Source organism: Anabrus simplex, chromosome 1 (assembly GCF_040414725.1).
Source record: "Anabrus simplex isolate iqAnaSimp1 chromosome 1, ASM4041472v1, whole genome shotgun sequence".
Lineage (NCBI taxonomy): Eukaryota > Metazoa > Arthropoda > Insecta > Orthoptera > Tettigoniidae > Anabrus > Anabrus simplex.
In genome coordinates, this window is record NC_090265.1 from 1,050,596,000 (window position 1) to 1,050,621,898 (window position 25,899).

The 25,899-nt window shown below is 38.6% G+C and overlaps 1 protein-coding gene across 2 annotated transcripts in view; it reads left to right on the plus strand.

Moving 5' to 3' along the window:
- Positions 1–25,899, plus strand: part of LOC136857947 (uncharacterized) — a 177,972-nt gene that overhangs the window by 121,059 nt on the left and 31,014 nt on the right. The window contains exon 4 of one of the 2 annotated variants that reach the window (XM_067137071.2): positions 7,230–7,277. The exons of the other annotated variant lie outside the window; for it this stretch is intronic. Within the exon in view, the coding sequence (XP_066993172.1) occupies positions 7,230–7,277 (48 nt within the window). The remainder of the gene's footprint in view (positions 1–7,229; positions 7,278–25,899) is intronic. 2 annotated transcript variants of the gene reach the window in all.

The following is a 25,899-nucleotide window of genomic DNA, read 5'->3' on the forward strand; positions in this document are numbered from 1 at the left end:
TTTTGTCCACCATATTGGATCCGCCATTTTGAATTTTTCAATTTTAACATCTAATTCGTAATCAGCAGTATCAAAAACCTTATAGTACCCATTAATGTCCAATTTTACCAAGATTTAGACTTTCGCCATGTTTTCGTCATTTCGTCCCACTGTGCACTGCAAGAATAGTGACATGATTCAAAAAAAAAAGTTTCCGAGAAAACAAATTTAAAAGTTTAGAACACCATAATATCAAATAAAGGATAATATTTTATCAGACCATTTCTATATGATAAAATTTAACACAACTAAGAAGTGTCAATATTCTTGACTGACAATGTTCAGTATGCTGAAGTGGTATAATGGCATTTGTGATTTTTTGAAAGAAAGAAAGAAAGAAAGAAAGAAAGAAAGAAAGAAAGAAAGAAAGAATTGACACTTATGACAGATTTCTAGGTCAAGAGAGTGATTAGTTTTGCATATGGCATGTGTCATAACTAAAAAATGACACTTTTTGAGTTGTGCCACTATTCTTGCAGGAGTGCAAAACTTGAAGAATTGGAAAGTTGGATACAAGCGAAGTCTTCCCCAAGCACTGTTTCTTCATTGCTGCCCACACAGAATGAATGTAGTGCTTCTTCATAGTTCAAAGCACATAAAGTTAAACTTTTGATTAGTAACCTCACTATGTTTCACTAGCTTTAGTAGGTCTACTAACAGAAGTGAGCTGCTCTGTGAACAAGGTACCAGGCTTCCTCATTACAGTGATACAAGGTGAAATTGTCGTTCTTGAGCTGTATCAACGACAAAGAAAACAAAACATATTGTCACTGAAGATGGCAACCGGGATTTAGTTTCTACCAGCTAATCACAGTTTTGCAAACAAATTAGAAAAATCAAATTTTGTATTCTTGTTTTGGTTTTTCAGCAAAATGTTCCTATTCACAGATTATCTGTTCAACATTCTTCAGGTCAAAGGAACATCTGATATGTTTAATAATGAAGTAAGTTCTGTGCTTGAGAGCTTCAGGCAAACGTGAAATAAAGACACCGTTATTGCCAGAAGTGGCCTGTACCTTATGTGTGGAAGTGGTGCAGCACATTGTCTATTTGAAAAATAAATTGCTTTAATAATATTATCTACAGTCAAATACAGGGCAATGAAAAAGATATCAGCCAAAGAATAGGAAATCATTGAACTCCCCTCAAGACCAGATAAGTAGTTGTGCGCTCTATGCCAGATGATGTGCAGATCACAGCTCAGCAAGAATTTCTAAGCTTTTTGCCAGAAAGCAGGAATCATAGGATATAAACTTCATGGTTTTGGTCTGTATTGAATTGTGATCACAATAATAATTATTAAATTAATGTCGTATGGTCCACCTTTTTCAATACTATATTATGCAATATTATTGAATTACATTACTAAACTAGGGACTAGTTTTGGCCTTGGCTGGCCATCTCCAGCCTTCATGTAATACATCTAATAACTAAACAAATATAAAAACACACAATTGACATGAAAACTTATGTACAAACACACAATTAACATTAAAATCTGGGATGAACTAAGTGTAAAATCTAAAAAATAAATTAGGCTCTAAATTCTTAGCATCTGGAGTATGCTCATCATCCAGACTATTTCTTGTATTGATATTCATAGAATTGTTAGTTCCATCACTGCTAATCATTACAATTTCAATTGCAAAATGGGAACTGGTAAATGTTGATTCTGTAGTCAGATCGTCAATCACCAAATCTACTTGAGTGGTGTTAGCAGTAAGCAAGCCACTGGATGCCACTGTAAATAACCACCAGCTGATGCAGAACTGCTAAACGGTGTTCCCACATTGAAACAAAGCAGGTACTCAGGCTTTTGTGAATGGGTGCCCAACTTTTCTGATGTGCTGCGGAATTAACAGCCAAGACATCACTTCACAGCAATTCGTTCGACCACAGAGAGGCAGCACTAGTCACACTAGCACTTAGACCGAAATGAGAAGGTGGAAAGTGCCACCCTCTTGACTCAATGGTAGTAAATAAGAGGGATCGCTCAAAGCAAATCAAAATACTTGCCTGTTACATAGCTACATTTGTAAATCGATGAACTATAAAAATTGTACTTTTTATGTTGTCAAAATAAGGATATGATATTGTGATTTTCTTTAATCACAAACTGTCTAGTTTATAAATTTCACTATTACATCATAACATGTAATTTTGAATTACGATGTTGCTGATTTAATTTCAATGATTTTGGTAACTGTTGAAAATATCTTCATTTCTGCTCGCTTACACCGCGTTTAGGACAAAACTTATACCATTGAAACACCAGCTTCATGACACATCCATTTATTACGAGCTGTTGACTACAACTGACTTACACACACACACATAGCAATTCAAAAACGTCCAAAGAATAAAACAAATGAAGATAAACCATTTGACTACATTAATATGAATTACCAACACATAACCTCAATGTTGTATTTTTAAAAATATGTACAAGATATGATACATGACATTTTATTTTTTTATGAGAAAACTTCAACATTCCAACACTCCCTTCTTTTCTCAAAAAAATAAAAATACAACACCTCAATCAATTGTCCTCTCATCGCAAACCTATAAGCTTATACAAACTCTTAAGCTTGTTGCTTGATACATTCTTTGTGAACAAGTCTGCAGCATTTCTCTCTGATGCTACATATACAAACTCAATTAACCCCTTTTCTACCAGTTCTCTACATACATGGTACATGATGTCAATATATTTTGACCTTTCACTCACAAAATCATTTTTACTCAATTTGATTGCTGCTGCATTGTCAGCAAAAACTTTACAAGGTATATCCATAAAGCTTTCCAGCCCTAGCTCTGATAGCAAATCTTTCATCCAAGTTACTTCTCGAGATACCTCTGCCATTGCCATGTATTCAGCATCCATGGTAGACCTAGCAATACAACTCTGTTTCTTACTATACCATGATACTGCTCCCCCTGCCACAGTGGTTACATAACCACTCACTGATCTTCTAGACTTAGTATCTCCTGCCCAATCTGCATCACAGAACACTTGTACTGACTCCTCACAATTTTTGAAACACAACTTTAAATCTCTAGTACCACATAAATATCTCATGATATGCTTCACTTCTTTCCAATCTTTAATCTTAGGTTTTTGACAATTCTGACTAACTTTACTTACCGCAAATGCAATGTCAGGTCTAGTATTATTTGACAAATATAGCAAACTTCCTACTGCACTGCGATAAATGGTACAATCAAATTCCTGCTCATCATTTTCAGCTGCTGAATACCCACTTGGTAAAACAGTCTTACTCGGTTTACAGTCCCTCATGGAAAAATCAGCAAGTAATTTGTCAATGTATAAACTTTGACTCAACATAACCCCTTCTTTTGTCTGTTCTATTTTTATTGACAATAAGTTTGTAGCTTTCCCTAGATCTTTAATCTCTAACTCATCTGCCAACGTTATTTTAACCAACTTAACAACCTCTTTGTCACCTATTGCAATAATGTCATCAACATACAAGCCAATAATACAACACTCCTTATTTTTCATACATACAGCCACATTAAATCTGGAGTATTCATCAATCATGGTTACAACATATTGAGCTTTCCCAAGTGATGGTGGACTAATTTTTCCAATTACATCAGTGTGCACAACATCAAGTGGTTTTTATACCTTACGCTCACAAGACTTAGGTACTCCCTTGTTAGTTAGTTTCCCCTGAATGCATACAGAACAAGTATTAATGTCATTACTCCTTTTCAATTCTAACATAGGCAATTTAAACAAGGCTTCAGAATGTGCATGTCCGTATCTCTCATGCCACAACCTAACCTGCCCAACACTTTTAAATACTACATTGTTATTACTTTCTTGATCTATCATTTGATCACAGTCACTCACAGCTGCAATATCATTTCTCCCCTCTATTTGTACTACATACACATCATTCCTCCTGTTTGCAACAAACAATGTTTCATCTCCATTCTTATCTACAACCACTGCTTTCTCACCTGCAAATCCTACTTTGAAACCTTTGCTGGTTAACTTACCAACTGATATTAAATTTTCACCTAAGTTTGGTACATACAACACGTCTGTAAATGTAACTGTCCATCCTGTGGACATTTTTACTTTTACCTTACCTATACCTTTAATATCCAGCTTACTGTTATCTCCTATTTCTACATTCCCGGTTACATTTGTTAACATGTCTGTAAACATCTCCTTTGTTGGACACATATGATGGGACGCACCTGAATCGAACAACCAATCTTTAATTTTCTCAGCTCGCACAGAAACGACCATGCTCATCGCCTTATCTACTACATGTATAATTTCTGAGCTTACCAGTTTTCCACTCGCATTCACTGATTTACTCTCCTGCGATGGTTCGTCACTCTTGATTGTTGGACATACTTTTGAATAATGTCCTGACTTACCACAATTGAAGCACTTTTGGGTACTGCGACAATATTTAGATACATGTCCCTGTTTACCGCAATTGTAGCAACTATATTTTCCTCGTCCCACGTCTTCTTTCTTGATATCTCGCTTCTGTTGAACAACCATGGCTTGAGCTTCATCCTCCTCACGTTTTCCAGTGTCATAAGCCTTTCCTCCATTTTGCTGAAGTTTCCTTCTGCTTTCCTCCGTGAGTAATCTCGCCTTCACCTTCGAGATAGTCAGTTTCGCCAAATCAGCTTCCAAGGAAGGTATACAAGCTGCATATTCCTCTGTAAGATTTCCGATGATCATTCCTGCAACTTGTTGATCTGTGAATTCGTATCCGGCTTTACTAGTTCTCCTCCAAAGTTGATTTATTTTTGCGAAGTATTCTTGAACACTCATGTCCTTCGGCTTCACAAAATGAGTTAACTGTTTCAAGGTCATAGCACCATTCACTAGCCCTCCGTCATTGCACAACTCGTCCAGTTTTTCCCATGCCCTTTTCGCTGATTCAATATCTGCAATGTCACTTTCAAAATCTTCTCCGACATATTTGAAAATAACCGCTAACGCGATCACATTGTTTCGCGCTCGTTGTCTCGTTTCTGTCTGAGGCAGTTGACAACCTGGCGTATCCTCATACCCTATTACTGATTCCCATACATCTTTCAACAACAGCTCTTGTTTCACCTTTAATGCCCACGAAAACTAGTTCTCCACTGTAAGCTTGGCCACATTCCTATTCAGTGTTTCTTCGCCGGTCCACGAGGTCGCCATTTTTACCGTCAATAATGTCACAACTTGCTTCGTCCGACGTTAATTCTCGTTGCTCCATTTCCACTTATATTGACCGAAATTTACTGCGGCGTTTTGGCGCTCTGGAGTTCTGGGCCCATAACCTGTTGAAAATATCTTCATTTCTGCTCGCTTACACCGCGTTTAGGACAAAACTTATACCATTGAAACACCAGCTTCATGACACATCCATTTATTACGAGCTGTTGACTACAACTGACTTACACACACACACATAGCAATTCAAAAACGTCCAAAGAATAAAACAAATGAAGATAAACCATTTGACTAAATTAATATGAATTACCAACACATAACCTCAATGTTGTATTTCTAAAAATATGTACAAGATATGATACATGACATTTTATTTTTATGAGAAAACTTCAACATTCCAACAGTAACATTGAGAAGTTCTATTTATGCATGCTTACACCAAGTGTTTGAGTTCATGAATGTTTTGTCATTGCAGGTGCTACTGTGTGTTTAAATAGTTTTGTATGAGGAATGTGTATATATGTTGGGGTTATTTGCGTATTTGTTCAGTATGAAAAACTCAGTAGAGAGCCTCTTGAAAACCACATATGTTTCTAAATACTTTTACTTTCTTGGAGGGCGGAATGGGTTACAGCACACAACTGATTTTCTGCACCAGCCATCACTGATTGTCGCATGTTGTACAGAAGCTCATCTGTTAAACAACATCCTAACATATGATGAAAATACCCTGATGCTATGCAGTCTCATATATGAAATATTGGATGCATTTATAGTGCAAACAGAACTTAGGAAACTGACTTTGTGGAAGTTCTAAATGAGAAGATGTTTGCAGAATATAGGGCTATCTTTACTCAGAACAAGTTCATGAAGTTGGACAGAAATGTATCCTTTCTTTCAGGAAGTACAGTAAAGGAATAGACTACTTATTCTTTATTGTATTAATATGGGGTCAGGGATGTTTTTACAGCCATATTCCCTTCCAGATCACAACCTCAGTTGAGGAGCTAATGAAGATGAAATGAACGATGCGAATGAAAGTAGGTAATAAGGTGGAAGGATTAGCTGTGGCTTATGAGTAGAAACTGTCCAGGCATTTTCCCGGAAGTGAAAATGGGAAATCACAAAACAGCTAATGGTGGGGTTTGAACCCACTTACCTTCTGAAAGCCAAGCTTGGCTTGGTTTATTCTTTTTTCTGATTCCTAAAAGCATATGCCACCTTGTTATGGGACAACTGCATCTAGTGAATGTAGCATGGCTGCTTTAAAATGAGCAGACAGCAATCGAGTAATGAAAGACAGTCCTGTTATCTTCTTTGACTATTGAGAAGACACTGCTTTCCATATTGGCAGGTGACCTAAGCTTTCAGGAGTGTGTTAGTGATGTGTTTACAGAAAGGAAGATCAACAGTAACAAATTAAAATACAAAAGGATTTAAGTGCGTTGAAGCTATTTAGAATATATGAGAGCATATTACAGGTTTGCCTGAAATACTAGGATTGTTTGTATTTTGTTTTTTGCTTTGCTGTTATTAGTAGCAGAAGAAAATCTTTAAATGTCTATCCTTAACTTTAAATGCATGCTTCACCACTCAGATGACTTTGGTATCACCTATCATTATCAAATCAATCAGTATCAAATGGAAGGTGTTTTGGCATTAACACTTCTTGAAGAGTCAATGCTGCCATCTGTACATATGCTCACTTACAAATGCAATCCCCAACTAACTGAATAAAATATCGAGTGAATAAACTAAAAATACTAAAGTTTATAAGTGTAATCCTGCTGATATGATCATTTGTTCTCCTCTAGTAGGTACTAGATTTTAGAATGATCAGGATTTACATTCTCTCTTTTCAAATAAAAGAAAGCCGTATTGATTTCTAAGATCTTCTTGCTAATACTAATGAAAAAAAGCTTTGTTAATTTTCTCCTATCTTCTTGCTAATATTACCTCCTACTCTTTCCAGATTTTCATCGTTTGTTACCAGCATACACATCATCTAATGATGGTTATGGTAAGATCAAGATTAGATTCTGCATGATATATGTTAAACTAGTCATGATTAGCCGGCCCCATGATGTAGAGGTAGCGTGCCTGCCTCTTAACCGGAGGCCCCAGGTTTGATTCCCGGCCAAGACAGCGATTTTTACCTGCATCTGAGGGCTGGTTCGAGGTCCACTAAGCCTATGTGATTAAAATTGGGGGAGCTAACTGACGGTGGGATGAGAACCCTGGTCTACAAAACCAAGGAAAACGGCCGAGTGGATCCATCGAACTGACAACACGACACCTCGTAATCTGTAGGCCTTCGGGCTGAGCAGCAGTCGCTTGGTAGGCCATGATCCTCTGGGGCTCTTGCGCCATGGGATTTGGTTTTTTAGTCATGATTAGTTTTTTACATAGAGATTTCTTGTTTAGTCATTAAACACAAAGGATATTGCATTTGCCCCAGAACAAAGAGAGTAATGTATCCAGTAGGATTTCTAAGAGCATATTGATACATGTTGAAAAAAACAGCTGAGGCTTACCTGATGAAAAAGAATTCAATATTACACAAAAACAGAAAGAAACATCACTTGGGTCCAAAAATATTTTATGAACTGTTTTCAAGCCCAGGGTCACCAAATCATATTTGGCAATTGTTTCACTCCCAAAGTGTTTAAACATTTATTTGTGTTCTCTTCATTCTCTTGCTTTGAGGAATTCTAAGGTCAGGCATCATCTATGCTTCAGTGAAGCAACTGGGTTTAATATCAGATAACTGCTCCCATTTGCCTTTCCTTTACTTCTCCTCCATAATCCTTCCCAGCAGCAGATATACATATATTTTAAGAGGCACAGTTCTCTTCTTTTCTTGTCCATCCACTAACAATCTACTGAAGTTATTCTGTCATATATTACTGTTGAAACAATGTAACTGTATTCAAAGAAAGGCTGAATCCTATTACCTCAAACACCAGACAAACAGACTAGCTGCATTCCTCATAAAGTAACATGGAATAGATTTTGATAGATATTAGAGATGACAAGAGAGTTCAGTTCTGTAATGTTCATGAACTTTGTGGATTATAAAAATGCTTTTGATAAGCTCTGACCAATAGGTTACTTATTGAAATGGGAACACAGAAACATTTAGTACAATTTGACAAGTATTTATATGCAATAAATTCTGCAGATGTGCAAGTAAGAAACACCATGTCAGAAAAGTTAATGGTGTTCTAGTAATGTGCCAAGGCTGGATACAATCTCCTCTCCTGTTCAACTTTCATAGAGTATATATCATAGAATAGGTTCCTTACTGCTGAAATGGAGGAATATCAGATAGTGGGAAAATATCAATAACCTTCATTATGTAGATGATGGTGAGGTAACAAAAATTGCCCACAAATAGTTGTGAATTAAGTCAGGTCTTATGGATGAGAAAATTCCATATTATATGTACAGACCATCTGAATGTTCAAAAATGATAGGTTCAAGCTGTATCTCTGTAGACAGACAGGAAGATCAAACAGTCATGGTATCATCCTTATTGAGAAACATCTCAGGAAGACTGATCTGCTGGTTGTGATGGTCCCTTTAGATTACAATGTTGACCAGGCCTATGTCCAGAAAGTCCACTGACCTCACATCAGAAGACTGAAGAGCGTGAGAAATGGAACTGGCAACTATAAGGCCTTTAATCATGATTTGTGCACAATAGGCTGTAACAACACCTGCATGACCTGTACATCACTTATACACTTCTACAAATGCAGAAGGCTGTCATTCTAAATACCTGTCACATGACAAGAACTTTCCTAACACAGCAGTAGGGGTTGGGAGAACTTGACAACAGTCCATCTCCTGATCAGTGAACCACCACAGCAAGTGAAATAACTACAATTATTATAACAACAACAACAACAACAACAGCAACACCTGCTGCCAAGGGGAACCTGACTCTTACAGGATGCATATCCGAGTGGTGGATAGGTGTCACCCAACAGGACTCATGGACCAACAGGTAGCCCTACTCCCAGGGGCTTTATAATGATGGAATATTCTCTCTCCAGGGGACATAATATGGAAGGCCCAAGCTCAGGGGAAAGAGCCAATACCTCAACAGCATCTGTGGTGGAGAAGATGGACTTTGGCACAGCGTAGGTGGTGAAAGAGGCAGCCCAGTACTCGGTATCTGTTCCTTTGGGGGCAGATATCAGTTTTTAATGGCAGTGTATTATCTGGAGCCAATGACGTCTGTACTCTATTTTTCTATGAAATTCTAGCACTAGGCTTACCTCTGTGTATAGTGGTTTGTGTTGAGAATGATACAGAATGCAAGCAATTATTATTATCATTGTTACGGAGTTAACCGTGGTAGTTAGAGGTGAAAGAAGGTGCGGGCGGGAATAGGTATCAACTTACGAAATTAAAGTTAATTTAAAACTTTAACAAAGGTTATATTTTCTTTTCAAAATCAACAGATAACAACAACAGAGTAACAGGTACCAAGTAGCAGGAAAACAAGTTAAGAAATTACAATTGTTACAAGATTTGGGCTTCGAGCCCCAAGATCAATTTCTGAGCTCTCAGCTCACCACCACAATAGCTAAAGGACAGAAAACCCCTAAGTACGAGGAGCACTTGCTCCTAATTACAGTGTTAAGAAAAAGAGCAGACCCGCTCTCAATTTGACAAGCCTATCAAAGGCTATAACAAACTTCATTTCTATCTGCCCTTAAGGCACACCAAGAAACAGGGGTATTTGATACCCAACCTACAGGGCCTTTACATGAGGAAAATAAAACATCAGAATGGAGGCGAAGCTTGCACTCCTAATACACTCTTGAAACCTACTTGGCACTAGGCCGCTTACGCAAGGGCTAATCCCATACTAAGGAGGTGACACGATAAGCAAACTTTATTACATTACGAAGAGAAGAAAAACGATTATGAAAACGTAGTCACCTCAAAACAATATGAGTGGGAGATCGAAAGGGTTAGGCGCTCTCTACTCCAATTTATAGTTAAAGAGACGAAATTTTACCAAATGTCTATTACATTTTAAAGATAGGTTACATGAGAAAAGTTTCGAACCTGCCCCGAGGGTTAAACTGCTGAGCTAGCAAGAAATAAAGTTATTAAACGGCCATTACCTGGTGGATGAACTGCTGCCAGAAGAAAGAGGCGCTTCCCGCCCCCTGCTACATAATCACACACTAAGCAAGATGTCGATGAAGTGACACCGAGACAAGAAAATCAGCAGTTTAAATACCCTCGTCGAACATTCGACACCTTTGAAGAATGAGTACACACACACCCCCATCAACTTTATTGGATAGCTTAAAGCAACATATCCATATCGGAGAAGACATACGTTATTGGCCAAAAATTAATTAGAGAAATTCGGGATTGGCTAAATTCAAAACAAGCGGAAAAAGAAGGGTTATACTGCCAACCCAAAAATGACTGAAAGAAATTTATCAAAGAACGAACTTATGAATACCAAATTTCTTCAAAAAAAAAAAAACAGTTCCTTCACTTCGCACTAGGGTGCACAATTATAGTTCTTAAGTAGTGTCATCTAGAAGAGAATGTCCACACTTCTTGCCACAGAGCAAACAAATACAAATCGAAATAGACATCGTTCAGAACACTTCAAAATTACACCATTTACCGTAGTGACATCTTTTAAGAAATAGTAGAATTAGTTCAGTTTTCAAGGTTCCAAACTTCTCCTGTAGAGAGGTTTCAACTGGCGCAATATTTGAATTCGCGGCGTGGAGGTGTCCACAAGATGTTGATGTTGAATCCAAGAACGTAGTAATTGTGGATATGGCATGTCCACGTAGCTGCATAAGTACATTAGTTGTCGATTACTTTGACGGCCAGACCAGCCGCTGCTTGTGTCCAGATGAGGCCGCTCGGACCCCTCAAGTACCCTGAGATACACCTCTCCCGCTACTATGAGAGGGGTAGTGGTGATGAAGCACGCCGCACACGCGACGATTGTTTACAGTCCGCAGGCAGTTTGCAGGAGGTGCGCCGCACATCAGCCTTGGCCGGGAGGAGGGCTCCGGCTCGCCGTACACTGGTTGGCCTCACTGGAGTAGAGCGGGCCCGTACTCCACCACAGTGGCGGTACGGCGCCGCACGGCTGCGGGGGCACTGAAACATTAAGATGTCGGCGGCAGAACTTTGTTGGACCATAATGATTTTAGGGTACAGTCTTTGTGGTGAGGCTTAGGGGCCAGCGGCGTGGAAGATTTTATTTCATTTTAATTAGCCACTGGTGTGCTTGAGCAGGAGACGGGAGCTTGGTATTGGCCTAGGTGGGCAGGACAGCAGTTTAACTGACAGGGGAGGTTGTACAATGAATGTTAAAATACAAAGAACATGATTCAAAGGGCAGAAGGCCTCAAAATGAAACCAAAAATATAACCTTCAGATTTCTTTCAAAATTATACTGAGCAAGTTAGCACTGAAATTGCACAGGTTTCACCTGCGACAGGTGAACCCTAAATATCCTCTCGGTGGCTGGATTGCTTAGTAATAAGGTAACGGGTGTGAGGAAATCGAGAATAATACACGGCCCATGAAATCTGGGGACAAGCTTGCCTGCGGGAACAAAATTCTTGACCATAACCTGGTCGCCTACCTTCAAATGGGTGGGTCTCCGTCCACGATCATATCTTTCCCTAACCTTTTCATGAGACACTTTAAGATTGGCCTTAGCCTTCTTCCAAAGATCTTTAATGTTATCAGGATCTATTGTCTCAGGTAGAATATCACTCAGAGACCAAAGGTTAGAGAGCGGCGTGTTTGGAACAAACGTGAACATCAAAGAAACTGGAGTAAATTTATGGGATTCATGAACCGCCGAATTCAAAGCAAAAGCTAACCAATGCAGGGACGTGTCCCACCTAGAATGATCTTCATGATGATAGGCAATAAGAGCCGACCTCAGATTACGATTGACCCGTTCAGCCAGAGATGGTTGAGGATAGTATGCAGAGGTTGTTACGTGCGAGATGGCTAGATCAAAACAGAATTTACGGAAAAGATCGGAAGTGAAAGCTTTAGCATTGTCGGACACAATATATTGGCACGGACTAAAAGAAGCAAAAATGGAATTTAAACAAGAAATAGTTGACTGAGCGGTAGCCAGCTTAGTCGGAAATAACCAAGAAAATCTCGTGAATCCATCTACGCACACCAGGATGAATTTATTGGCATTCCCCTTTGACTGGGGAAAGGGTCCGACGTAGTCGATATATAGACGTTCCATTGGGCGCGATGCTTGATGAGAAGACAATAGGCCTACCTTGGTGGACATGGTGGGTTTACTAAGCAAGCAAGATTTACAAGCTTTAACTAGTTCACGAATTTCACCGTCCATACCTTTCCAGATGAACCTTTCACGGATCTTTTCACGAGTTTTGAAGATGCCTAAATGCCCCACCAATGGGGTCTCATGATAGTACTTGAAGATCATGGGCACAAGAACAGCTGGAACCACTACCTTCATCATCTTATCATGCCCCGACGGGCAACATAGAACACCATTCCTCAATACATAAGGGACAACATGTTCCCCAGAAGAAAGGGTTTCCATAATGGGAGCCAGCACTGGATCTTCACGTTGATATTTTTCAATATCCCTAAATAACATGGGAGCATCAGTCAGAATAGCATTAACCTCAGGTAGTATGGACTCGGGAGGTGAAGAACTATGAACCTGTTCAAGGGGCTCTACATCATTCGAAAACATACGGCTTAGTCCGTCTGCCACAACATTTTCAGTACCTCTTATATGCCTGACATCAAATTGGAAGGCAGAAATTCGGATGGCGCACCGGGCTATACGACCAGTACGACGCGGCCTACCTAAGACCCAACTTAAGGCTTGGTTATCAGTCTCCAAGTCGAACTTGACATGTTCCAGATAAAGGCGGAACTTTTCTAGCGCAAACAAGACAGCCAAACCCTCAAGTTCATGGATGGAATACTTGGCTTCTTGAGCCGAAAGTGTCCTAGATGCGTAGGCGATGGGTCGCCTCCCTAGTTCAGTCTCTTGAAGATGGACTGCTACCACCGCCGACGACGACGCGTCGGTTTGGATGATGAATTTCTTCGAGAAATCCGGCATTGCAAGAACAGGGGCATTACACAGAGCTAGTTTAAGATATTCAAAAGCTGCTTGTTGAGAAGGTCCCCACTCAAATTTGACGCCTTTCCTACGAAGTAAGTTCAAGGGCGCCGCTCTATTGGCGAAATTTGGAATAAATTTCCTGAAGAAATTCACCATACCAATGAACCTGGCAATACCTTTGATGTCCTTGGGAGGTTTGAAATCACGGATGGCCTGTGTTCTGGAATGATCCACTGCGACACCATCGGGCGATACAATATGCCCTAGGAATGACATGGAAGGTTTATCGAAGGCGACCTTGGACAACTTCACAGTTAACCCAGCCTTACGAAGGCGATTGAGAACTTTTCTCAGATGATCTAGGTGTTCTTCGAAGGTCTCCGAAAATACGACGACATCATCAAGATAGTGGTACAAGTACTCAAACTTGATGTCGGAGAAGACCCTGTCTAGCAGTCTAGTGAGTACAGCTGCTCCCGTGAGGAGCCCAAAAGGCACGCGGTTGTATTCATACAAGTTCCAATCTGTGGCAAAAGCTGTCAGGTGCTTGGATTCCTCTGCTAATGGTATCTGGTTATAAGCCTGGTTGAGGTCCAAGATGGTGAAGAACTTAGCTTTACGAAACCAGGAAAAGCAAGAATGAAGGTCAGGAAGGGGCACAGATTGTAACACCACCTTCCGATTGAGAGCCCTATAATCAATCACGGGCCTGAAGCTCCCTTGCGGTTTCGGAACAAGGAAAATAGGCGATGAATACGCCGACTTAGAGGGCCGAATAATGCCATCCTTCAACATCTGATCAATGATCTCTTTCAGAGCCTTCATTTTAGGCGGAGATAGCCTATAAGGTGGAAACCTGACTGGAATCGAATCCGTAACCTGAATCTTGTATTCAATAAGGTCAGTAACACCAAGATTATCAGAAAACACCTCTGGAAATGACTGACACAACTTACGAATACTATCAACCTGCTCCTCAGGTAGATGTCTAAGATCTAACAACATCTCATCCTGGGTAGGCGAAACATATGAGCATGACACAGAACTACATTTAAGTAAAGGGATTTTACAATTAGAAGCAAATTTGAATGTGCACGACTTGCTCTGAAGATCGAGCACTAGACCAGTATGGGACATGAAGTCCGCTCCCAATATAATGGGGCAAGACAAGTGCTTTGCCACAAACAATTTAACTTTCCAAGTAAATTTAGAAATACGAATTTTGACATTTAAGGAGCCTAAAATTTCTAATGGAGAAGAATTAGCCGAAACATATTGAACCGAAGACGAGTAATAGTCAGGAAGTTTACAAACAGATTTCAATTTCGAATACCATTCAGCCGAAATAATAGAACAAACACTGCCTGAATCTAAAAGAGCAGTTACAGGCTCATTATTAACCTCAATTTTAAGGAAAGGTACTGGTGCGGGGGAATCCGCCGCAATCCTTAGACATTCCTTAGGGCCTTCAAATGATAAATTAGAAGACTGACATTTCCCCGATCTTTCGCCGGATTTAACCTGGACTGAGCCTAGGAAAGATGAATCTGCCGACTCAACCGGAGCCACTATTCACTTATGCTTGTTGGTGGAAGTTGCACCCGAAGTTGAGCAGGAGGGGGTGCTGTTAGCATTAGGGCAGTTCTTGGCAATATGGGAAATGGCGCCGCATTTAAAACAGCCTTGGGATGACCCTGCTCCATTCCTTGTCCCACTAGATTTAATGGATGGACACTTGTTCCGAAGATGGTCAGGCGACCCACAAGCATAACATTTACGGGCAGTGATGGTTCGGTGAGGCGTAGGCCGAAGGTTACTTGATGACGGAGGGGGCTCCCTCGCGACACGTAGTGTGTCCGCATACCTAACCCCTTCGGCTGACACAGCCAATGCTTCTAGCTCGGAAAAGGTTTGTGGGCGCGCCGCAAAACACAGATATGACCTATAGGATGGTGATATTCCTTCCATAATAGCATGAACAATTTGATATTCTGGAAAATGAAGAGCAAACACCCTGGTATAGAATTTGATGTCTTGTATGAAATCCGCAAGATTTTCATCCAGTCTCTGTACTCGATAATAGTATTTCTGAATCAGAGATGACCTCGCACGAGCAGGAATGAAACTTGCGAGGAGGTGTGCATGAAAGTCTTCAATCGATGACTGTTCTGCTATTGCCCTAACAATCTTGTCCGAGAGGACCCCTATGGCATATGGATATATAATTTGAAGAATTTGCGAAGCAGAGAGGAAAAACACTAGAGCATGATCCTGGAATTCGACCAAAAATCTCAAAAAAGAAATTACATCACTGGTAGAGTTGACCGAAAACTTAGAAATACCCCTAAGTAACATGGCTAATGGATGAGGCAAACTACTGAACCCAGGTGACATAGTAAGTAACTGCCTAGGGGGTGACGGAGCCTCGGAGGGAGCATAATTCAAACAGAAGGACGGAATTGAGGGCCGACGATCAGGGCCGGTTTCTAGGTGGGCAGGGGTCTTTTGAGTAACCCCAGCTGTTCTATTTTCTTCCCCTTTGGAAGAAGTTTCCTCGCTGACAGTGTTTACCGCCATGGGCAGGTCAGTTTTATGAGTCGTTACCCCCGATAGCAATTGACCGACAGTACTGGACAATTTAGAAATGTTTTCAATGAGGGCACTAGCCTCCTTTCCCTGAATGTCACTCAACTTGAGAGACAATAGATCATTAAGCCTATTATAAAAATGAAATAGTCGAGCTTGCACACGTTTAAGTTGATTAGGGGATGGATTGCCTTCTTCAAAAAAACTAACTACAGATGCTAGCTCAGTAGTATTGTCATTGATCGTGGAGAGAGCGTCGTCAATTTCTTTCTCTCCCAACGTTGGGGTGGTAATAGGCACATCAAGGGAATCTTTAAGTTTATTGGCATCCAACGCAACCGTGCCTCCAGATTGAACGTTTCTAATAGATAGTTCATAAAGTAATTCCTCCTTACGCAAATAAAAAGGATGGAGGACCTCGCGAGAGCCGGACATGATGGCAGAAAAATTTTGAAACATAAAAAAAAAGATCCCAGCAACTGAGAAAATTGTTAGAGTTCGAATGAAAAGCAATGTTTAGCCGTCAAAAGGGGCTAAATTGAGACCCATTCAACCACGCTCTGCTACAACTTGTTACGATGTTTTGTGGATTTGCAGAGGTGAAAGAAGGTGCGGGCGGGAATAGGTATCAACTTACGAAATTAAAGTTAATTTAAAACTTTAACAAAGGTTATATTTTCTTTTCAAAATCAACAGATAACAACAACAGAGTAACAGGTACCATGTAGCAGGAAAACAAGTTAAGAAATTACAATTGTTACAAGATTTGGGCTTCGAACCCCAAGATCAATTTCTGAGCTCTCAGCTCACCACCACAATAGCTAAAGGACAGAAAACCCCTAAGTACGAGGAGCACTTGCTCCTAATTACAGTGTTAAGAAAAAGAGCAGACCCGCTCTCAATTTGACAAGCCTATCAAAGGCTATAACAAACTTCATTTCTATCTGCCCTTAAGGCACACCAAGAAACAGGGGTATTTGATACCCAACCTACAGGGCCTTTACATGAGGAAAATAAAACATCAGAATGGAGGCGAAGCTTGCACTCCTAATACACTCTTGAAACCTACTTGGCACTAGGCCGCTTACGCAAGGGCTAATCCCATACTAAGGAGGTGACACGATAAGCAAACTTTATTACATTACGAAGAGAAGAAACACGGTTATGAAAACGTAGTCACCTCAAAACAATATGAGTGGGAGCTCGAGAGGGTTAGGCACTCTCTACCCCAATTTATAGTTAAAGAGACGAAATTTTACCAAATGTCTATTACATTTTAAAGATAGGTTACATGAGAAAAGTTTCGAACCTGCCCCGAGGGTTAAACTGCTGAGCTAGCAAGAAATAAAGTTATTAAACGGCCATTACCTGGTGGATGAACTGCTGCCAGAAGAAAGAGGCGCTTCCCGCCCCCTGCTACATAATCACACACTAAGCAAGATGTCGATGAAGTGGCACCGAGACAAGAAAATCAGCAGTTTAAATACCCTCGTCGAACATTCGACACCTTTCAAGAATGAGTACACACACACCCCCCTCAACTTTATTGGATAGCTTAAAGCAACATATCCATATCGGAGAAGACATACGTTATTGGCCAAAAATTAATTAGAGAAATTTGGGATTGGCTAAATTCAAAACAAGCGGAAAAAGAAGGGTTATACTGCCAACCCAAAAAAATGACTGAAAGAAATTTAACAAAGAACAAACTTATGAATACCAAATTTCTTCAAAAAAACAGTTCCTTCACTTCGCACTAGGTGGCACAATTATAGTTCTTAAGTAGTGCCATCTAGAAGAGAATGTCCACACTTCTTGCTACAGAGCAAACAAATACAAATCGAAATAGACATCGTTCAGAACACTTCAAAATTACACCATTTACCGTAGTGACATCTTTTAAGAAATAGTAGAATTAGTTCAGTTTTCAAGGTTCCAAACTTCTCCTGTAGAGAGGTTTCAACTGGTGCAATATTTGAATTCGCGGCGTGGAGGTGTACCACCCGGTACAATCATCATCATCAATATTATTGACAGCTGATAGTTTATCTTATGGTAGAGGTAACAGCATTCACCTTTGGAATTCCTTCCTCAAAATGACTTACCAGTACATTCTTAGTTTTATACCAGGTCTTTCAGATTCTTATTCTAAACATTGTGTCTTCATTATGTTTAACAATGTTTAGTTCTACTTTGTGATTTTATATTTATGTCTATTTCTTTTGTACTTATCGGTTGTGTTACTGATTTTTTTAAAAATTCAATTTTATACTTTTCTGTTCAGTTCTTCAGTTGACCAAACCACACTGTAAAATATACCATAATCTTCCTCATTAAATAGACTATATCTTTCCCAATGTCTAAGATAACCCCATTGATGGAAACCATGATATCTGCATGATACTCAGAATTTTTTGCACCTGAAAAATACAACAACAAACATAGAACTCAAATCTGACTCAGAGAATAACACATTTATAAGGCTGTATTGATTTCAGATAAAATTTCTTTAGAGGACATGGGAAAGAGAACCATCCAGTTCAGATTTAAAAGTAAGTTTTGGGATTCTTAAACTGAATTTAAAAAATGGCTTTAAGTAAAAAATTTCAGTTCTAAATTTTAATGCCTCAACAATTTAAAGCCTCAGCAATTGATCCTACATATCTTAATCCACTGAGAAAGCAGAAATGGATTACCAAATTATTATGTAAAAATAAATGCAAAGCAAACTCATCTCCATACAGGCCATGAAGGCTCTTGAAGGGGTGGAAGGTAAAGACTTCCACTATCCATAACCTTGACACTTGGTGGGATAGAATGGTTAGCTCTATGCCCTGCTGCCTTTGATCCCAGCAATTAACCTTGTACTTACTTTTGATTTAGGCTGAGTGAATCTCAGGGCCATGTGTACCTCTGGAAGTGGAAATCTCATTTCTTAAATTTGTTGACTTCTTGACAAGACTCAAGCCTTCATGTCCTTCAGGGTGAACCAAACACACCTTTACAGTGTCAGTCAGGCAGCCCTTAAATTATTATGCAAATTGCAGATATAAATTCTTCTTGGTTTCTAAGTGAAGAATTGGAAGAGATTTAACAGGTCAAACCTAAGAGTGGAGGAGGTTAAATAATAAACATCATCACCGTCATCACCATCAACATCATCATCATCAACATCAGGACATTAACACAGCTGGCACACATTAAATATATCTAGTGCTGCCGTAATTAGGTTGTGTTTCCTACTCTATGTCCAACCCTAGCTTTATTTCTCTAGGGGGTTGGGTTTGAAGTGAAATGAATCTTCATAGCAAGTTAGCAAGTTTTTATGACTGGATGTCCTTCCTGATATCATACTCATCAGAAGAGTTAATGAGATGAAATGAATGCTGTTTTTTCTTCTTTTTTTCCGTGTGGCTATTTCTAGCCAAGTGCAGCCCTTGTAAGGCAGAACCTCCGATGAGGGTGGGGGGCATCTGGAGTGTGTAGGTAACTGCATGTTATTGTGGTGGAGGATGGTGTTACGTGTGGTGTGTGAGTTGCAGGGATGTTGAGGACAACACAAACACCCAGCCCCTGAGCCATTGGAATTAACCAATGAAGGTTAGAGTCCCAGACCCGGCCAGGAATCAAACCTGGGACCCTCTGAACCGAAGGCCACTATGCTGACCATTCAGCCGAGTTGGACAATGAATGCTTTTATGTGATAATAGGAAGGGAGAGGGTGAAACCTAGTGCCAGTACATAGCTTACTCTTATCGAATATCACCAAGGGCTGAAACACCATCAACAGCATCATATGCTCTCGTTCGATGTGAGCACTGTTGAGAAACTGTTGGCACACAATCTAGTGATTAGAAATTGTATACCACTATCTCTCCTGCCCTGCCAACCAACATTCTTATGGTGAAAATCTTTTCAACCAACAGGGCTTGAGCCAGCTAACCACCATGTCAGATCATACCATGCCTGTAACGATCCTGGCCACCAGGCGGAATTATTGTATTTTCTACTATTTTACACAATTATTATACGTATGAAGGTGTTAGATAAATATTAAACTGTCTTTAGAAAGTATGTAAAATTGTACATCAAGAAAAATATACATTAATTTCCCTACCAGGTAGTCAACAAATATAGAAACAAGATCACTTCTTCTAGAGAGATAGATAACAAATACCACATTAATTCCTGAGAACAAAGCTGGGATAGATCCATCCCACTAAGTATTGTGGTTAAGAACACTGAAAGCATTTATCTTTCACTACTGTTTAGGTCTTCATCATCTAGCTTTAATATGAAATTCAAAAGTCTGAATAGGAAAATTATTCACCTAGACATTAGCTTATCTCTTCTCAGAATTGTATTTAAAGAATCCTATCATTTTGTTTGTCTGTTGAATATTCAGCCTGAAGGCTGGATTGATCCTCAACAGCACCATCAGCTGCCATAGATGTCCTAGGCATCACTGAAGAGGCATACTAGGGAAAATGAAGAGTGAGATAGTTTCCCATTGCTTTCCTCACTGGACCAGAAGACGCTATTACATATCAGTCTGCCAAGCCCGCTGAAATGCATGCATCAACTGGCCCTTTGAATGACATTTTAACACCATTCATGACAGGGACTGGCTGCGTAAGGAATGGTGGCATTACTAGCATCACTCATACCTTAATCACTTTCAAATTGGAAAAGCCAAGGATGAGACTGGTCGATGAAAGTAACAAATTTGATCTAGCCTATATCAGAAAACAAAGTGCAATGGAAACACTAGGTCCTTACAGCAAAGGCAGCCTACCATCATATTGCAGTCTAAATGATGAAAATTCAAATATTACCCTCAATTACTTCATTTATATCCAAATTTTATAAAATATGGTAATGTAAGATTCAAGAACAGAAGTAAAGTTCCACCTGACACTGAGTTATAAAGCCGGTTGGTGGGCATGGCCTGTAACATTTCTAACCATGCTGCTTGAAAGATCAGTGCAAGGATTCTATATATTTTTTAATTCCATCATAGATAGTGTCCATAAATTTCCATAAAAACTGAACTAGATCATTAGAAAATATGTTTTGAGAATGCTTTGTATTTGATTGATATTTTTCAGAGCTGAACTATATGGAAATATTTAAATGAAAATAATATGATTTTTGGTCCCTATATTCTTCAAGCAGGTTTTCAAATGTTCTTTTAATATTACATGATTCCATAAACCCTATATCATTTTGGTTATTATATCACTTGCATAGCTGTGCCATATCTTCTGCCTCTATTCACACTGATGTCTACAATAAGTTTCAGTGACACTTCTTGATCAATCAATCAATCAATCAATCAATCAATCAATCAATCAATCAATCAATCAATCAATCAATCAATCAATCAATCAATGATTTGAATTTAGAACTGTTACCCTGGTGGCAGATTCTTCATCAGTTGTTTACTTAGTTTTTTCTTAAATTATTTCAAAAATCTTGAAAATACAGTATATATTGAAAATTTCCCTTGATAAATTATACCAGTCCCTAATTCCTCTGTCTATAAATTAATATTTGCTCCTACTTTTTCCTCTTGAATTCCTACTTTATCTTCATCTTATGATATTTCCCAACTTTAAAAGCCCCACTGAAGCTTATTTGTCTACTGCTGTCGTTCCTTGCCATCTCTCCACTGTCAGCTCAGAACATACTGCTTAGTTAAGCAGTTCATCCTCTTATCTCAAATCATCCTACCCCAAAGTTTACAACATTTTTGTGAGGCTACTCCTTTACAAGTGATAAACTTTCATTCATTCATTCATTTATTTCAATTAATTCCAACGAGCCTGCAGGCTCATACATAGGAATTGTACAGGACATTACATACTGGCGGGCACTTACACATCAAAATATAGTTTGTGTATATAAGATAATTAGTAAATGGTTGAACATATAAACACATACAACATATAAAATATGTACATCATCAATATGAGGATTACAGAGAATTATTTCTGACTGTATTTACATTTACGTAACATGAAAGTTGCAAAGGTACAATAATGGATTATGGAGTATTTTCATTTACATAAGAGTTGCTGAAGTACAAGAATAGATTTCAGATTATTTACAATTACATAACATAAAAAGTTGCAGACGTACAGGAATTGATTACAGAGTATTTACAGTACATATACATAACACAGAGTTGCAGAGGTACAAGAACAGATTACAGAGTATTTACATTTACATAACATAAAAGTTGTAGAGGTACAAGAATAGTTCCGGACAGTTTGCAAGATTGTTTGGGAGAATGCCTTAAATGACATCTGATATTTTGATTTAAACAGCACTGTCATGATCTGATCTGTATTATCTTACACTGACAATATTTCTTATAAAGAAATTTTAAAAGCTCAATCCATCTGTTCGATAAAGTACATAATATAAACATTTAATAACCGTATGTGTTTTGAACCCTAATTAGGCCTTCTTTAGCTAAATAATCTACACTAAAACAACATATTAAAACTAGATGCAATTAATCATTCATAACCAGTTTATTAAAATATTGGTCAACAGATCCAAATATAAACACATCAGGATCCTAAAATCACATGTTTAAATACTACATATTATATTATAGGACAATTATTTTTTATACAACCAGTATAAAATACCTCAATTACAAATCTTTGAACCTTGTCAACCTTGTACAATTCTTACTAAACATCCTGGACACACCATGACTGAAGGTATTTCAAAATATAGTCCACAGGTAATCATATCATCTTGATGATCTAATATCACTGGAATGTCTATCCTAAGTTATAATTCTTGTATGTTATCTTCTTTGAGAAGAAAATATCCCCTAATTTCAAGTTAATTTTAATTATAATGTAGGCTATAATAATAACTTTGATAGACAAAAAGTTAAAACAAATTTTGAATACCAGTGAAACCTAACTATGTGGCCAAATTCACCTAGTGGTCACCTCAGTAAATAACATAGCATACAACTGTAGATCATGTTTCAGATGAATAGTCTCGTGAGAATTCAGTCTCACATTTAAAAATCTTTTATCTTTTGAAATGTGTGCTGCTAAGAAGAACGGTGTAAATACAAGCAAGCAAACCACACTGAAAGATGCTATAGTAAATCAAGTGAATTAAGAAAATGCCATTCTATAATATGTTTAAATTAACCTAATCTATACAAATAATACATGCTGCTTTTAATATACTGTACATCCTACTGGCTAGTCATGTGATGAAATAGAACTTTTCCCCAATTCAAAAATTTTGTAACATTAATTCAGTGTCCATCTATACTAATGGCCAGGTTTTGGAAAAACAACTGGTGACTACTTTATGCACAATGTAGTTAAATGATTTTATTGAGCATTAAACTATCAAAATAAACTATTTCATTGTGACTACGTAAAATTTCAAACTTGCTCTTTTTTTTTTAAATTCATTTTATCCACACCATGCTGTCACACTACACAACTTAGAGGCGTACGGCTGTGAGCTTGCATCCGGGAGATAGTGGGTTCGAATCCCACTGTTGGCAGCCCTGAAGATGGTTTTCCGTGGTTTTCCATTTTCACACCAGGCAAATGCTGGTGCTGTACCTTAATTAAGGCCACGGCCACTTCCTTCCAACTCCTAGGCCTTTCCTATCCCGTCATCGCCATAAGATGTATCGGTGTCAGTGCAACGTAAAGCCACTAGCAAAAAAAGAACACTACACAACTGAAGAGAGAACAGGGAAAGTACTTCAGTGGGAAAATAATTTTCTTCACCTGAAAAGAAAATAACAGTCCCTTTCTCAAACAACCATCATTATCATTATGTTCATAGTCCTGCCTAGTGGCAGGGTCCACTATATAGTTCCTATTTCATTTTGTCATTAGATCATATTGCAGTCATTGTCATTGTTCTCTTGTCAGTGTGCAGCAAATTGGTCCATTGTTGCTTCGACGATCTCTTGGATCTATGACTTCCAGCATGTAGTCCACATTTGCAATCATGTCTGCTTCTATTTACAGCACATATTTAAATCATTGCCATTAATTTCTGCATAATCTCATGAATTGGTGTAATGACAAATTGCTTCCTTATGTCTATGATAGAAACACAATATCATCTAGTGGCACCAGTTGACCATTTGAGCATTCTTGTTTCCATGATGCTTAATTGATGCTCTGATCATTTTATAGGCCTAATTTGTCAACATTTGGTACGATAGAGTGTGAAAGGAAGATAGACAACCTTGAGATCAATTTTTGATTTGAGGTGGTCTCCCTATCTCTACCAAAAAATTCAACCAACACAATGACAGAAAGTCATTTTCATTTCTTATTACTATAATACATTTTTGCTTCTTCTAAACTTTGGTCCAGTGCAGACTCTCTTTTGGGATATGAAAAAATTGTTCACAAGTTCATGTTCAGTTTTTGTATCTCAAAGAGTGTACATTCATTTTCATTGAGTTGCACCTTCCTGAAACTGAATATTTGTTCTGGAGAAGTTCCCTCAATTACGATTTGTTTGAATATGATTTTTAAAAAATTACTTTGTGTATTTGACACCAATATTACTTTATATCAAACAGTCTGAGCAGTAGTCCTAAATGCAGATCAGTAGTGATTGATTGAGAGATTGTAGTGAAAAAATATCAGCAGAATCAAAATCTGGACTGCTTTAAGGATATGTTAGAGATATTGTTTCTAACCTGTATATTGGTGACATGGGAGAGTATGCCATACCTAAATAATTTTGGTAAGGTCCTGACATTGCTATAACATCTCATAGCAACCACCTTGAAGAAGGAGATGAAACTCTAGCATGAAACTTCTGTCAGCATGCCAGGTCAGAGGGGCTAGGGTTTGATTTCTGGCTGAGTCAGGATATTCACCATGACTAGCTAATTAGCCTACTCTAGCTTAATGCAGACTGTGAAAATTGTCTAATAAGAACTGAGCAACTTAATACAAGTACAATTTTTATTTCTTCAATGAAACAGGGAAGAGCAATCCTTATTCCAGGTTTCTATGATTAATTCTGACACTTTCTATGGCATATCAGAAATTTTTTAGGACTGAGAGAGTGGCTGTGCAATTTGGATCACTTGCATTCAGGAGATAGTAGGTTCTAACCCTACTATCAGCAGCCTTGAAGATAGTTTTCAATGGTTTCCCATTTCACACCAGGCAAATGCTGGAGCTGTACCTTAATTTAGGCCTTGGTTGCTTCCTTCCCACTCTTAGCCCTTTCCTATCTCATTGTTGCCATAAGACTTACCTGTGTCAGTATGATGTAAAGCATATTATTAAAAAAAGTTCTCAGGATGGCCAGAAGAAAACTAAAGACAGGAATAACTTTATCAGAAAACTAGGTTGAAAAACTTGGGGAGCAAAAGCACAGATATAACATGCCATAGCTCTGGCATGGATGTACACTACTGAAAAGTATAGTGTCCAGTGTGGTACCTACTGTAAAAGAACATGTCAGCAAGGCAATAGACATACTCAATGACCTATTTCTCGGTTTCATGCTCTAAACAACATACCTCCTCCATGGCTGAGATGTCAACAACTAGCAAGGATTTGTAAACAGGAGAAATATAAAAACTCAAAATTTCCCAAATATCTAGCTCAGGATCACTGCACTATCTCTGCACCAGGACTGCGACTTTTGTCAGTGAGAAATATTCAAAATTGAAGAAAGAAAAAGGAAATAATTTTAGTTTTCAACTGACACCCCTACAATAACTAACCACACATTTACCAGGACTTCAGTTACCAAGAGGAACTTGGTGTTGACTGAAAAATTTAAGGATATTAAGGAAGCTGAGTTGTCCAGCTCCTTGGCTGAATGGTCAGCATACCAGGCCAGAGGGGCTAGGGTTTGATTTCTGGCTGGGTCAGTATATTCA